The sequence below is a fragment of the Episyrphus balteatus genome, chromosome 3 (genome assembly GCF_945859705.1).
Source record: "Episyrphus balteatus chromosome 3, idEpiBalt1.1, whole genome shotgun sequence".
Classification (NCBI taxonomy): domain Eukaryota; kingdom Metazoa; phylum Arthropoda; class Insecta; order Diptera; family Syrphidae; genus Episyrphus; species Episyrphus balteatus.
Window position 1 is genome coordinate 15,560,488 of NC_079136.1, and position 17,360 is coordinate 15,577,847.

General features: G+C 33.3%; 1 protein-coding gene across 3 annotated transcripts in view; it reads right to left on the bottom strand.

Moving 5' to 3' along the window:
• LOC129913375 (phosphopantothenate--cysteine ligase) overlaps positions 1-17,360 on the bottom strand; it is a 36,573-nt gene that overhangs the window by 4,221 nt on the left and 14,992 nt on the right. For all 3 annotated transcript variants that reach the window (XR_008772042.1, XR_008772043.1, XM_055992001.1), the window contains exons 2-4: positions 11,047-11,490; positions 4,652-4,837; positions 4,445-4,582 (exon numbers count right to left, since the gene is read on the bottom strand). Coding sequence is in view for 1 of the 3 variants with exons in the window: in XM_055992001.1 (XP_055847976.1) it covers positions 4,445-4,582; positions 4,652-4,837; positions 11,047-11,490 (768 nt within the window). In the remaining 2 variants the exon portion in view is untranslated. The remainder of the gene's footprint in view (positions 1-4,444; positions 4,583-4,651; positions 4,838-11,046; positions 11,491-17,360) is intronic.

A 17,360-nucleotide genomic window follows, 5' to 3' on the forward strand; every position in this document is an offset into this window, starting at 1 on the left:
CTTGTTCCTAGCATAAGGTACATCAAAGCACCAACTGCTTGTCTGTATGGGAAGTTACCTTTTTGAATTTCTTCTTTCCCTGTTTTTGTGATTTCAGGAGTCTTTACCATCGGTGTTGAAATTGTTTTGCATTCGGTAAATTGAAATCGATGAAGAATTTTTCTCACGTGCGCTTTTTGACTGACTTTTATTCTGTCTTCTTTTTGTTCTATCTCTAATCCCAAAAAGAAGCAAGCTTTCTTTGAGATAATCTTAAACTCTGTTTTCAGCTCTTCAATGAATGTATTTAGTTCATGAGCATCGGTTGACCCAACAAGCCCATCATCTACGTATAGAACAAGTATGATTTTCTTCCCGTTTCTCTCCCTCATATACAAACAAGGATCAGCGTCACTTACTCTGAATCCAAGTTTGGAAATGAAGCTGCCGAAACGCTTGTTCCAACACCTTGATGATTGTTTTAACCCATATAAACTTTTTCTAAGCTCACATACCTTGTTAGTGCCATCTTCGTATCCATTGGGCTGCTTCATGTAAATAACTTCTTCCAAATCTCCATACAGGAAGGCTGTTGACACGTCAAACTGGATAAGATGCATCTTCTCGCTTGCAGCAATACTAAGAACTGATCTAATAGTTCCCAATTTCGCTACCGGGCTAAAAGTTTGACTATAATCAATACCTTCTCTTTGACTAAATCCTTTGGCCACCAGTCTTGCTTTGTACTTATCGATGCTGCCGTCTGGATTTCTCTTTAAGTTATAAACCCACTTACAAGAAATTGCTTTAGCCCCTTTTGGTAAATCTGTCAATCTCCAAGTTCGATTTTCATGAAGAGATGTCATTTCTTTTTGCATAGCTTTCTTCCATTCAGATTTTTCCTTGGAATTAATTGCTTCTTGATAGGTTTCAGGGTTTGATGAAGAATTGATGTAATCTTCTGCTGCCATTACATAATCGTTAAGATTTTGCGGTTTTCTTAAAGTTGATCGTTCTCTTAGTCGTTCACTTATTCTTTCTTGCGGGATATCGTTTTCTTCACTTTGAAAGCTATTTTCTTCACTTTGAAAACTGTTTTCATCCCCAGTTTCGTACTCATCTGAATATATGTTACTTTCTGTATTGTCTGGTATATCTGGCTGTTCTTTGCTGATTATTTCAATGTCTCGAAGGGGTAGTTTTACAGATCTTTCACATATAATCGGATTTTCCTGAAACTTTACATCTCTTGATAAGATTACTTTGTTTTCTTCTTTGATGTAAATTCTATAACGCTCATCACCATCATATCCGACATGGTAGCCTTTAACTGCTTTTTTGTCCATTTTCTTTCTTTTCTGGATTGGAATATAAGTGAAGCAGGTAGATCCAATTATTCTCAAATGCTTGATTCTGGGTTTTTTACCTATCCACAATTCGTAAGGGCTTACACCGTCTACTGAAGACTTCCCAGTTCTGTTGAGAATATAAACTGCTGAATTTGTAAGCTCCGCCCAAATTGCTTCTGGATAGCTTGCTTCTGTGTTAGAGTATTTAAAAGTTCTTGCCATCTCTACCAGGGTCCGGTTTTCACGCTCACTGCCGCCATTCTGTTCAGGCGTATATGGGGCCGTCAATCTGTGTGTAATTCCGTTTGAACTGAGAATTTGTTTAACTTCTGCATTGTCAAATTCACCGCCATTGTCACTGAGGAGTTCTTTTATGGAATGGCCCAACATCTTTGCATGAGCAATAACTTCTTTTAGCACATTCTTGACCTCTGACTTCTGTTCTATGGCAAATCCATATCGGAACTTGGAATAGCTATCTTTGAAAACAACCAGGTACTTTTTCTTTTTGAAAGAATCACTAAAAGGACCACATACGTCAGTTGACATCAGCTCTCCTGGTGTTGTCGCTTTCTTCCTTGTTCCAAATGGTAACCTGTGTGCTTTACCATAAATGCATGGTTCACATAAATTTTGATCTAACTTGACTCTGATCCCTAATTCTTTCTCAAGCATTTGTTTGACATGTCTTTTGTCTTGATGTCCCCATCGTTCATGGTAAAGTTGCAATGTGTTTTCATCTTCAACGGCTACATTGAATTGCATGCTAGACTTCACACTTGAAACGATTGGTATAATGGATGCTTTGTATAGTGTTCCATTCAATTGTCGACTTCCGCACAGCACTGTTTCGCCATCTACATCAAGCCAACAGTTTGTAGCTGAGGACTTGAAAATACTATTTTGATTTCTGTCCTGAGCAGCCAAAACAGAAAACAAATTGCGTGATAATGTCGGAACATACCATACATTATTCAGTGTCACATTCTTGTTGTTGTGGGTTGATTTCACTTTTATCGTTCCACTTCCAACAGCGCTTAATATTTCTTTACCAGCTGCTTGAATTCTACAAGGACTTTCAAACTCTTCAAAATCAATGAACCAGTCTGGACAGTTGGTGACATGTCTTGTGGCACCATTATCTATCCACCAATCCATTGAACTCAACTCTGTTGCATACGCATCATTGCAGACTGACACTAGAGATGCGTTAATATCAACAAGATTAGTTTTATTGCTGCTTGATGCTAACCCTCTTGTTGGCCTGCCTTCAGCTATCCACTTTTTACAGTCTCGAACCCAATGTCCTTTCTTTTTACAAAAATTACAGACATCATCTTTTTTGTTTCGGGTTGTGCTTTTTGGCTTTTGTCGAATCTCTTGCTTCGTTCTGTCAAATCTTGCAACTAATGCCTCTTGAGTCAAGTTTTCAGTGTCTTCTCTTTTTCTGAAGTTCCTTTCATACATACACAGCTGCATAGTCAATTCATCAAACGTTTTGTCTTCATCTTTTGTAAGCAGCATCCAGCTTGATCTAAAGGTTTCGAACGAACTTGGCAAAATATGCAATACTTTGCATACTAACATGAGATCTGGTAATGCCTGTTGCTTTTTCGCTTTAAGACCACTGTTCAGTTCGTTCCACAAACTTCTTAGTTTTGCAATATGCATCGACACATCTTGAGCTGGGTTCCAGTTGAATGCAAAAAGATCAGTGCAGATCTTAAACAACTGATCCTTTGAAGTTGCTTCGAATTGTTGTTTCAGGGCATCCCATGTTTCATGTGCGGTTTCTTTATCCATGATCTTTTGGTATACTTCTTCCGTAACCGAGCTTGTAATCATGGATTTCGCATAACTGTTTGCTTTTCTATATAAATTGCTCTGTTCTCTATAAAAGCTGATTTCATCTGGTTTAGCAGTTGCTGCTAGTTCTTCCGGCTTCTTCAGAATACCATCAATTGCGTCTAGAGCGCCTTCATGATAGTCTAGCAAATCTCTGATTTTCCTCTTCCATATAGGCCAATCAGACTCACTAGCCAAAAGCTTTATATGCTTCGCTAAATCCATTCTTAGAAATCAGAAACAACCAATTCGAAAATTCTCAAATAAAAAATTCAATCAAAATCAAAAATTAAGTTTTTTTAATATTCGCGACTAGGCCCATAACCTATTGTTTTTAAGGAATTGAATATTAAATAAATCTTATTTAATTAAGAAAGAAAATATTTATTAAGAAAACGAATTGAACAATGTAAAAGAGTTTAATAGAATGAAAATTAATTTTAAAAACAATATTGAATTACTCTCAAAAACAAACTTGATTTAAAACATAAAAACTGAGTTATGAAAATGTTAAAGTAGAATTAACACAATAAATAATGAATAACTTCAACAAATACAAGCAAAGTTTTTGACAAAATGGCTCGACTCTACAGCAGTGCCACATATGGCAGGTGTATGGAGCAACTTGTTGGTTCAGTGAAACATGTATTGTATCAAGTAATGACGAACCAACAACTAACTGACGAGTCTTTACTATCGATATTAATAGAGATTAAAATGATAATACCCGACATATGCCAGCAGAATCTCATGACAGTGAAGTTCTTACACCAGACCACTTTTTTCTTAATTCATCAAGTGGATATAAAACAAACAGTCTTATTCTGTGATACAAATTTTCTGCTTCACAAAGAAAGCAAAGATGTGAACGGGTTGCAGATTTGGTTTGGAAACGCTGGGTACATGAGCTGAGCACCTACCAACACAACGTGAATAAGTAGAAAAAATTGATTCCAGAAAATTAAGACCATTAAAGAAGGGGACATGGTAATAGTTGTATAGTAGATGACAATCTACAAGAACCACAAATGCTACTGCTTACCATATTTAATTTACTAAACACTAATGGGACATTATTTTTCGACCAATTCAAAACTATTAATTTAAAAATTTTAATATTTTTTTTTTGTCTTAGATGAAACATCAAGATGATAGTTCATTGGATTAATTTTAAAAAGAAATAAAAATATATTTTCTTAATAGAAAACAATTACTCCAGCAACCTATGGCGTGGTCAAACAAATTATTTTTTACAAATTATAATTACTTACAACATCAGCCACAATTGGTTCTTCGATTTCTAGTCCGGCTAAAGCTTGTTCGCGTGTTAAATGCACTTCATAGGATGTTGTAGGAGTTACAAATACTACACGATGCTTACGCGTTTGTAGTATATTGGCAATAACTAGCTGTTTTTTTATGAATAGATTAAAAATGTATTATAGAGAGAATACTTTTCAACTAAAATAATAACTTACTTTGTGTTTGTATTTGTTAAGACTGTCTCGTGACTTGGCTATTAATAAATTCTCGTCAGTCTCGAGTTTAAAGGAAACGACAAAAGCAAGTGGCACCCATAAGTTAGCCAATGGTGCCAACATTTTAGGCACCAATTGTAGGGATATTGTTGGCGCTCCCTGTCCGGATTGCATTTTATGAGTTGGCTGCAAGACAAAGGCAAAAATACAATTATTATAAAGTAAATAATACAAAATAAAAAAAAGAAGAAGAAAAAATCATATTTTATCCTCTTAAGTTAACAATGAAAGAAAAATATTATCCAACCCAACCCTAAAGACAAATATTATCTTACACATAATATCCACCACCTTAGAAAACTATAAAACAACACAAATCGATATCTAATTTTATCCCAAACTTGAAGAAAGGAAAAAACATTTACAACAACAAAACAAAAATGAAGAAGAATGCAAAAAAAAAATAGAAAGACTTCTTCAGAAAACAAACATACTTACAAACACCGCACCACCATTATACCAATCCTTGAAAACAAAAAATAATGCTCTTAAATTTATGGAAACCAAACTTTTGGTGACAATAGACAATAACGCACCCTCAAGGCTTAGCTGCCTCTATAAGGTAATTGAATTGTTTATTCAAAAAAACAACAAACGAACAACATAGAGGAGAGATAGAAAAAAAAAAGACAAAAAAGAACGAGACTTAAGGAGGATAAGATTTTTGTCATAATAGAAATGGTATTCAAGTTCATTGATATTGAATATGTATGAATATCTGCATGAACTTGGGTTCGAAGCTTGAATATGTGGGACACAATGGGACTACAGGCCGTGGCAAATGGAGGCAGGCAAAAAACGAAACTTTACTCTCTGACCCAGCTCTTTGGCTTCGAGGGCACACATATTCGAAAAGTTCAAGAGCAGTGAAAAATGGGTGACAGTACTTTATGCATTATGGAGATTAGATTAAATTGGGTTCAAGCAGCAATGTGTGGTACGGACAGGACATTTCGAATTTTTCGAATAGCAAACACAAGCATTATTATGCTACTACATTGAAAATAGACAAGAATGACTTTGTAATTAATTTATCCTAAACTTTTTTTTTTGTTGGGATAGGTCTCGGTGGAAATCAATTTGGAAGAGCATTGTCGGTTTCCAAGTGAAAGGTCAAGAACAAAATAAAGTTTTGGGATATATGTAAATGGGTCTTTATAGTCAAGAACTATTTAGCAAGATAGAAATAGTTTCATTTTATGACAGTTGGAACCAATGAAATGAACTATTAAAATTCTGATCCAGTAAATTGAAAAGCAACATGTCTTGGAAATATTGTCAACATAATCGTAGTTGATTGCTACATTTGTTTAGATAATACATAAATGATTGCTACATTTGTATATTCAATTCTAAATAATTCATCAACTTATGTTTACAAAGAAATAACTGAATTATTAATAGTTCTGAGAATAACAAAAAAAAGCAATATCTTATGATGAAGCAGTTGTGTTGATAAAATTTTGTTTGTATTTTTGCATTTCGATTAAGGTGCATGCCAAGAAAAAAAAAATGTATGGCAATTTACATTTTCAAGACTTTACATATATTTCACGAGTTTTTTAAAAATAAGAAAATATCTTGTATGTGAAAGGTTATAATAGTTCTTTAAAAATCAAAAACGCCAAGTTTTATATATTTGCTCAATCTCTTAATAAAGTTAGTAATGAATTTGTTTTTTGTCTTCGTCGAATATTAAAATTTCGAATTTCAACTAATGAGAGACAAGAGATGTTACGAAGGTGTTGAAATGAAGTACAAGGTTTAACGATGGTTCTAAAATCCAAAAAGCTTAAGTAAGCAAGAGGGCAATGTGAAAAGTTCTAGGTCTGACACAGTTATATGGATCCAATCTGCGAAAATTTATAAATCAATTTAAAAAAATTTTTTTTTCAAATATCAACCTGCGTATTTAGTAGTTTTAAAATTTAAAACATGAATATCGGGTAGTGATAAGATATTTTGTTTTGGATGGATTAGTCCCAAATGAAATTCATTCGAAGATGATAAAATCTTACGCAGACCTTGCTCCTTGACATCAATCGTCAAAAAATAGTAAGCTTGGTTAAACGTAGTCACACGTCCTTGGAAGATGATGTACATCAAGAAATGGTATTGGACGATAGGCGTGTGAAGGTTTGTGAAATAGCTAAAGCTTTGAGGATATCCGAAGAAAGGGTCCGAAACATCTTGCACAAAGAATTAGCCATGAAAAAGCTCTGCGCAAGGTGAGGGCCGCATTTGCTTAATGCTGATCAAAAATAAGATCGCAAAGGAATTTCAGATGAATGTTTGGACTGTTTAAAGAAAGATCCGATTGATTTAGTAACCATGGACCATTTATGCCATTAATGCGCTCTAGTAACGGCGTGTCATGACAATTTCAGGAAGAATTTAATTTGAAGCAAATTTCTTTGTGAGAAGTTAAGCTTTCACAAGAGAGCTAACAAATGTAGATCATTGTGGACGAGCGTTGAAATCGAGGACGAGGTGGTGTTGTTACAAATGTTTTTTTTTTTTACATTACCAAAAAATGTGTACTATTTTTATATTTTAGCCTTTTTGTATAGTTAACCCTTTCGGACCCAGCGTTACTCTCATGTAACATTTTTTTTTTTTAATTTGTAAAAAATATTAAATTAAAAATTTTTTTAGGTTTCGATGGCTTAATTGAAAGATAATAATGCCTAGTTACTGGATTATTACAAAAAGTTAGTCAAATGTCATACCTTTAATTTTTTTGTTTCGAAAAAGGGACTGAAATTCAAATTTTTTTTATATATGGTCATAATTTTGAAAAAAAAGATATAAAAAATGTTAATGCAGAAAGTGTTTTGTTTTTTTTTTGCTTAAAAGAAGTAGCATACATTATAGTTTCATAAAAAGTTATTTTCTCAGTTCTCCGACTTTTTTTGGTGGTCATAGGCAGTGATGTTACTTACATGTAGAATGAGAATAACACATTAATTTTGCTATTTAATATTTTGGAAAATAACTTTTTGCTATTCATATTTCTTAGTTGTGATGTTTTTGACCCGATAATACCGAAAAAACATTTTTTAATAATGATCTTCATAGCTTGGGTTCGAAAGGGTTAAATTTATAGGATCGTTTATTTTTAGTCTTTCGCCGATATAATGCAAACACCTTTCGCGAACAAGTTTAAAACCCCTTACCGCATGATTTTTTTTTTTTTTTGTGAAAAAAATATATATGGTAGATTTTGTTAAATAAAAAAACACGTGTTTCAGGAATTTTCAATTTTTTGAGTAAAAGTCGGAAAATTTTGGTTTTTCCGGTTTGTATCATATTTGGCACATTGAGCAGAAAACGAACAAAAAAAAATTAAATTAAATTAATTATACGTAAAAACTACGCGCTGGAACTGTATGAGTCTCAATAAAATAGATTAAAAGGCCTTTTAATCTATTTTAAATTAAATTTATAACATTCCGCACGAAAACGTAAAAAAAAACGGGTGTAGATAATAAGAAAAAAAAATGAATTTGTTCCCTTGTTGCACGATGGCTCATATATGGACCAACAGGAGGGGAACATTTCTGCACGGTGGCTCATATATGATCCAATCACTTAGTGCCACTTTCAAATGTCTAAAACTTGATAAATGTAAAAAAATATATATTAGCAATTATAATCATATTATATCCTTTGTTGGCATATTTTTTTAAAAGTTCTTACTCATTGTTTTATATTTTTTATTCAATTTTCAATTTTTCAAATATGCTCCGTTCTGCCTATCACCAGTTCGGCCACTTTACCGGATAACTATGCTCGCCCAAATTATTACAGATGGCGTTTTATAATGTTATTTAGAGGCCTTATATTACTTAATTCGAAAAGTTTAAACAAAACTAGATTTTTTTTTAACTTTAAAGTATTAAGGCTTTTTATGGTTTGGCTCATATATGAGCCACTGTGCGGTAAGGGGTTTTAATAACAAATCAACAGCGCATTAAATGCAGAAAATACCCGCAGTTTTTGGATGGAGCAAAGTAAACCTCTCTTTTGGACAACTTTGCTCCACTTTTCAACACAAGAAAAGGGCTGCATAAATAATAAGATTTTTTTTTTTATTTTGAATTTATTATTTTATAAAATAAACTGTTCATAATATAAAGCTTATTAAAGAAAAAAATGTATATCTTTTTAACGAGTTTTTTAACAACAACACACTCAGACGGACAGACAAAATTGCGAGGTTATGTTCGGTTCAATAATACCCTTATATATTGCAAATAAAAGAGGATACAGATTTTTACCTATTTTGACACTGTTCCGCTTTTGCCAAAAAGAGGATTCAAATGCTTTAAAATCTTTCTTTAAAGATCTTGACGAAAAGACAAAATCGAACATAAAACACATGATCGTTTTTCTCAACCAACGACATGGCTGTAATTCGTACTTTTAAATAGGTATATTCAGGAAACGGTGACGACGGTGAGAAGCTAACTAGGATTGTGAAGAGGTCTTTTAATACGAGTAGTCGAACGAACATCACTCCCATTCTTTATTAAGCTTCACTAGACGAATGCGGAACCTATTACCCACAGTTGGTTTTTTTAACTTTCATTACATAGAAAAAACATCAGGAAGTTTCCATCTTTTATCAACAGTCACTTGGTTTTGTTTGTGACTCCCATTGCACCTAATCACTTACCCTTTTACCCTAGAGACATTCTCATAAATTACAAAGCCAAAAGCAAACTTTCATATTTTGGCAAAACTTTATTACTAGTTAGTAGAATTCAATAAATGTAACAAGCTCTCAAGGAACTATACTTCTTTCGTGTTAACAATTCATCAACATACAACAAAACCTTACTCCAATACACATCACAATCCTTGCTTTACTGCGCCTACGTGCTCTCTATACTCTTTTTGAGAGTACCTACTATTCCTAAAGCTAAAGTAAAACAAACAAAAAAAAACTATTTTCAGCAAAACAAAAAAAATAAAACGAAACTTTTCAACAACAATAATGGCACTTCTCAAAAACAAAAACAAGTAAAAAAAAAAAAAAAAGTTTTCATAATTGTTTCGCACATAACAAAAACTAAGCTGCTGCTGCTAAACTACCCACACGACAACAAAAAACTTAAATTAAAAAGTTGTAAATAATTAACGTTATGGAAGAAAGTTTCTCTCATCACTTTGCCGTTTTCTGTTTATGACACAAAAGTTAATTAATTTATTATGAATCTCTAAAAATATAATCAAAAATAATATCGATCCAACTAAAAACAGAAGGATAATATATTCTATGATGTATTCAAGTCAATATTGACAAGAGAATAATCAAGTTGACCATAGAGAGAACTCATTTTTAGTTATTTTATGGGCAAATATTTTTTTCTTTTCTATGAAAGAAGCCTTTCAAATAGAAAAACTAATTAGAAAACCCATATGTGCTGTTGACAAAGTCAGTCCATTTCTAAAAGAACTTTTTATCTCAATTTTACTATTGCTTCATCGGAAACACAAGACAAAAACAAAAAGTTTTTTTGAACATACATAATTTCTAAGGCGAGACAAGGCGTATGTGAGAATTTATGTGGAAGAGAGAAAAAGTGTTAATAAAACAGAAAACTGATTTATGAGCTCCAACTAATTGCGTGTTAAAATAACACCAACGTTTAGATGACACCACCTCTTCCATAAGCACAAGATTGATGTGTGTATTCCAAAGTGCCAGTCTTTAGTGCTGAAAAACAACTCCAACTCGAACAAATCATTTTTTCGCTTTAAATTGACACCAAGGACACCCAACTATTCATTCACATTCACATCCTCATCGTTTCTCATTTGAAAATGTTATCATGCATGGACAACATGACGTGTTTAACGAGAGAATATACATAGTTTATGCATGTATTTTGTACATAGAGGACATGTATATTGTTTTGAAAGAAGCGGGTGGTTTGGTTTGGTTTGGATGGCATCCGGTCGGTCGGTGCGGTGGTGCCTCAAGGAGAATTCATGAAACAGATTGACTATGGTTATTAAATAAATCATATCTGCACATGACAGATAATTCAACGCAGCAGCAGCACATGAAACCACAATGACAACGACGTCGACGACACATACAAGAACAGCATAGCAACTTCATTCTACTTTTTTCCTCCTTCCTTGCTCCTATCACCTTCCTTTGCTCCTCTACCATGACAAAACAATAGTCATTTTGAACAAAAACAATGCACTACATAAATATTGATTTATATTATTAGCCCACCCTTTTTATTTTAACCACCCACTCTCACCATTATTTTCACTTTGATGGAGATGTATTGTACATGAGTGACTACTTTGCTTACCATTTTATCTTGTGGAATGTAAAAGTCAGATACAGCTGCTGCCAGGAAGAGCACCGCCCTATTTTCGAACGCAGCTAGGCACTCACATGCAGCTCTCAACAGCCACATATAGTCGACAACGCTAGTAAAACTTACGTACAAAATCATTTGCGATTCGCGGGCATTTTTGTACTTGGCCAGGATAGGTGCGAAGACATCTACGGAATCGGGTTTCACTGTTATCGCTGTGCCTCGTGCATCGTCTGTGATGTCGAGCATATCGAAGAACTGCTGGCCGGTGAAGTGGCGCGTGAAAGGCTCCAGTGATTTCTGGCGATACATAAAAATCACAGCGTATTCATGATCGAGGAAATATTCTGCCGATGAGGAGCCACGTGTCCCCGCACTAAAATTATCGACAAAGCGAACGGTGTTATGTTCCAGAGGGACAGTGGTGCCACCAGACTGGAAAAGAATAAAAAGAAAAAAAAAAAACAGAAAATTAATTTTAAGACTTAGCAGATGGAATATATAGTAAATACATTGAAAAACTGTACACATTTCTTCAGTTTTTCAGTTGCATTAAGAAGAAGATGCCGGGGGATCTTCTTTCTTTATTAGGATTGAAATATTAGGAACATTTTTGGCTAGACACAAATTCAAAAAAATAATCAGATATTAAACTGCTCCCTGATGAAAATTATTTTTACGACAATTTCATTGAAAACAAAACAGGATTTGAATCGAAATTTGTAAGTGTATTTCGTACAAGTAGTAGAACTTAAGTAAATTTAATCTAAGACTATTTACCAACAATATTCCATTAGAAGACCGACAGACAACCCTTAATACACATTATTGCATTAAAATGCTTCTGATGTAGTGTTGTGCAATAAAAGACAGATATTATGGATTTTCAAAAGTCTTCAACTTCTAAGGTTCTAAGGTATTTTATTGAATAGTTTCGTTTTAGGTGACTAAGTTATTTTTTGTTGCTATTTTCGATTCGTCTGAAATGCTAGAAACGAGATCTCTGCTGCTTAAGAAGTGCTGCGGGGGCTTTTCATCGTAACGTTGATGATTTTTTTCATGTTTTTTTTTTTTGTGTTTGGAATTGATTTTAAGTGCCGTAACAGTTTTTAGATCAATTTAGCCATTTAGAAATAATTTAAGATCGTCCCTTCTATGTGATGAAGCGTCCACAACTCTTAGTTTAACAAATATAAATACTATTTGATACATATAATGTTGTGTAACGTAAATGACATTAAATCAACCAAGTTTAAGCGTTTATTTTTAGTTAAAACTTGATGAAAAGTTTGGTTGGGTGAGTATCAATTTTGGATTTAAGTTTTCAAACACTTGTTAAGTCTTGACAAAGGGGTATCTGCCTCTAAATAAGTTTAACATTGCAATAAATCCCATCTATTATTCTTTTTCCTTTGAATAAAATATTACCATTTTTCATGGTGCAGTTTGTTATCGATCTTCTGGTTCGAAGTTAGTTTTAATGAATTTGTGAAGTAGTCGAAAAACTAGGCGATTTCCGTATCGACTTTTTTCAAAAAATTTTCCATATCTTGAGGAAGAAAGAGTTTTTGATGCTACTTAGTACTTTGAAAAAAAAAAAAAAGAAAAAGAAATCCGCACCTCTATCAACACGACGGTACTTTCGGTTTTATCAGGGTAATACATCAGTTCGATAAACTTTAACGGCTTTAAAATAAAAAAACAGGAAAGTCAGATTAAGAAAAAATAGATAACAAAATTTAGTTGTTTGCACATCAAATGTGCGTACATTTTAGCAGGTTTGAAACCGGAACTGCTTATAAAATTAGTAAGTAATTAATTTTATTAGAAATTTGTAGCGGTAGAAGACTCCATTTCCACCAGAGAAATTGAGAATATAGTCAACCTTTCTAACTTCTATACAGATGGGTGGAAGGGTGTCCAGAAAGCAGGACCCGATCAGGCTTTTCGCTGAGCTCATGGGTGGGTTCAATTGGCACCCTTGAGCACCCTCTCCTTTGTTTATCTTATCTCATAGTTAAGAGAAACACCTTTGCTGCCGCGTGCTCGTATATGTGCGACATCCCCTAAGTCAGGTCTAAACCTCACAGGAATTCTAAACTCAAGGAACCTTATGTTCCATTAGTCACCAGCCACGCACAGAATAAAATTTAATTATTCATAATAAATCCTTTTTCCCAAAAATAAAAATTTTCATAGCATTCATTTAATTTTTTTTTTTTAAATACTGAAAAATTTGATTATTAAGTATTGGTTATAGAACTAAATTAGAACAAACAATCCACTCAAATAAGAGAAAAATTGTAGAAAGATTTTTAAATGTTTACATACTTGTACCATTAACATGAAGTTATCAGGAAGCAAAAATTAAATTTAAAAAAAAAAAATTCGAAGACTTTGAGCACATAGAACACATGAACAACTTCTGTTTGCGACTGAATTTGGAGACTGAGTTAAAGATCTTGTTTGAGATTATGTCAACCCCAAACAACTCCTCTACAATATTCCCTAAATACAAAGAACAATCTGCATGTATACAACAAATGTTTAATTTTTGTTTTGTTATTCAGATAATGAAATGATTTAGACTCATTTATGGTGACCAATGATCGGTTCTGTTTATGTTTTGAGAAAACATTTTCAGTAACTTGATCAGTATAGTATTGTCGATCCTTGTACAAATGTACATATGTCGTAAAACTACAGACTTTGCGAATATGTTTACTTAAACTATATCCGATGGCGATGTAGTTTTAAGTATCGATCCCAGCAGAAGTGGAAAATGTATTGTTAAAAAAAATATCGCTTCACGGAAAGTGTTAATTAGCCACTTTTTTTCTAAGAATCGATTATTATTAAATTTTTAAAAGTTTTTGTTCAAAACTTCGATAGTTTTCAATATTTTTAGTCTTTCATACTTATGCATACTTATGAAATAAAAGTGTGCAAAATCGATTAAATCTAACATTGTATGGACTTCCATTTAAATAGAGAATTTTATACCTTGAATAGAATAGCAACGATATTTCTTTGTAGCTTAGGTCATCTTGAAAGTAGTTGTTAATAAACAGGTTGTACTTTAACTGTTAGTAAATATAAGTTTGTTTTCAGATTAAAGGGCTTTCATGATTAGTTTTTTACGAAATTTCTTTTACATCTTATATATATAATTCTCCTGTGCGTTTGTTTGTGACCCTACTCTTTCTAAACGACTTGATAGATTTTTCTGAAATTTGGTGGGTGTGATAAGGTCTATCCGAGACAGGTTTTGTTTTATAATTGGACCCAGTAGGTGGCGCTATTGTCAAGTTATATGCAAATTCCGTATTTGGGGTCGAATGACTGAACAGATTTTTGTGAAATTTTGTGTGTGCGATAAGGTCTATCCGAGACAGGTTTCGTGTTATAATTGGACCCGGTAGGTGGCGCTGTTGTCAAGTTATATGCAAATTCCGTATCTGGGGTCGAATGACTGAACAGATTTTTGTGAAATTTTGTGTATGCGATAAGGTCTATCCGAGACAGGTTTTGTGTTATAATTGGACCCGGTAGGTGGCGCTGTTGTCAAGTTATGTATATGCAAATTCCGTATTTGGGGTCGAAAGACTGAATAGATTTTTGTGGAATTTTGTGTGTGCGATAAGGTCCATCTGAGACAGGAATTGTGTTATAATTGGACCCGGTAGGTGGCGCTGTTGTCAAGTTTAATTCAAAATCCGTATTTGGGGTCGAATGACTGGATATTTTTTGTGAAATTTTGTGTGTGTGATAAGGTTTGCCCCAGACAGGTTTTGTGTTATAATTGGACCCTGTAGGTTGCGCTGTAGTCAAGTTATTTGTGCTCCACATATCAACCGAACCGAGTGAACCGGAAAAAGTTTAACACATTACAGGGCTAAAATTTAAAAACAAATACTTGGAAAGGCGGAACGAAGTCCGCCGGGTCAGCTAGTTTGTTTATAATTTAGCAGCATGAAACAACGTTGATTTTACAACACAATCGAAGACTTTTTGTTTAGATGAAAGTGCGATACTCAGCCCTATCGGCAATACAATTTCCCTGGAAAAATTTCTCTATTCCGAAAAATCGGTATCGGCAATACTTTTTGAATGGAAAAATTTCCTAGGAAAAAATTCCCACACAAAAATACCTATCGGGAATGAAGTTTCTCCCCCGAAGTATTTCTATCATATTTTTTATGGGGAACAGATATTTTGAAGCCAAAATGTACGTGTTTTTCTTTCAAAATATTCTGTTAAAAATATTAAAATATTTACTTCCTTAATCCAACAAAAAGCAAATGATATTGCAACTGGATAACGCAAAATAGTAGACAAAAATAAAATATAAGAAAACCTTAAAAAAAAGCATGGAACTAAAGGAGACCATTCCGAGAGCATTAGTTTGCTGCTTTGGTCGAAGAAATGATCAAATTATGTGGAATGCCTCAATTTATTTCAATTGTTTGTTTATCATGTCAAAAAAAAAAACAAAGCTTAAAAAACTTTATTGATTGATTCTTTAATTAAAATTAAAAACACAAAACTACTGGGCAAAAAATAAAAAAAATTATTGAATAAAAATCCACAAATCAACACCAAAGAAAAAAATTATATAAATATTGACTATTAAACATTTTAATTGTTTTTGTGCACTAAATACAATCAAATTAGAGTTGTCAAAATTTTCGAAGACATGTGTTTGAAGGTTTTTTTGTTTTGTTAAGTTGGCTGTACTTCTTTCCCGAAAACGAAATTCCGATGGAGATTGCCGATAAGGAGAAAAATTCCCGGGAGAGAAAACCTACTCCCGGGGAAATTTCTCACGTGAGATTGCCGATAGGGCTGACTAAGTAAAAATTACACCGGCACACAAAAAAAAAAAGTGTCATGTACCAGGAACCAGACCTATCTTTCTATAAGTTTTTGGACCCGCTGAATCGAAATTTCAAGTCCGTTTGGCCCTGTCACCCTCCAGTTTTGAGTAAAGTGCAATAAACTAAAAAAAAAAGAAGTTTTTTGCCTTTTTTGGGGTCTTTTTTGCATTTTTCTCAAAACTGGAGGGTGACCGGTCCAAACGGACTTGAAATTTGGATTCAGCGTGCCCAAAAAACATATAGAAAGATAGGTCTGGTTCCTGGTACATGACACTTTTTTTTTTGTGTTATTTTTGTATATAAATTCAAAAATTCAAACGAAAAATTATCTAGTACCTATTTTTAGGCATTTTCCTAAAATCCAAAAATCAATTCTGAATTTCGTAGTTTTTACACAAATTTGCTTATTTTCAAAAAAAAAGCCGAACTTTCAACATAAATTGCCAATTAAAAACGATTGCTGCCATTTATTAGAAATATAGTGTACTATTTTGATAAATCAATATTTAAAAATTATGTTATAACGTTCAATAGAAAACAAAAATATAGTTTGCACAGCTTTTGTGGGATCCCTTGTTGGTTTGTAACAAAAATGTCCAATGGGGCTACTATAGTGTCTTCATTACGTGCAGATTACATTATTTTATTAAAACTTTTAAAAATTTCGAGGTAAGAATCATATCTTCGAACCCTACAACCGTCCCAAGCTTAAAATCAAAGAAAACAAAAATGCAACCATGACTGAAATTAAAAACCACATTTCAGCAAAATATTTGCAGCCAATTGAAAAGGACAAAGACAAGAAAAACCAATAAAAACTGAAGAAATTGACGAGAACCTGACTATGGGCGCATTCACAAACCTAGGTGCTACGTAGTCGAGTTTCAACTAGCTTTTGGAATGCGAATTTGCACTACAAAGCTAGGTGACAGATGCAATAAAAAAAAATGTGTTTTGAGTGGTTTAAATGGCTTTTTTTCTTTGAAATTCCTCAATTTCCTGATTTATATTCACATACTACACAATTAATTTTATTTTATTTGCTTTTTTCATCAATTCCACCAAATTTAAAATTCAAATAGAATTTGTTTCCATCAAACAGCTGACTGAGAAATGTCAGCTAGCTTTGAAGCTGAAAATTTTTCACCTACGTCGGAGGGGAAATTTCAACTAATTTCTTAGCTATTTTCAGCCAATCAGAACGAGTCGCTACGTAGCACCTAGGTTTGTGAATGCGCCCTATGTCTATCACCACATAAGGTCTGTTTGAATCATAAAATAAAAATCCCCATAAACAATATTTCTTCAGCTCAAAAAATTTCCAAAAAAAAAAAAAACAAAAACTTTGCTTAGTAGCATGAAATATTATTCCATAAGAACATTTTTATATTGTGTAAGATACGTGTCAAACAGCACGATATTTCCCCA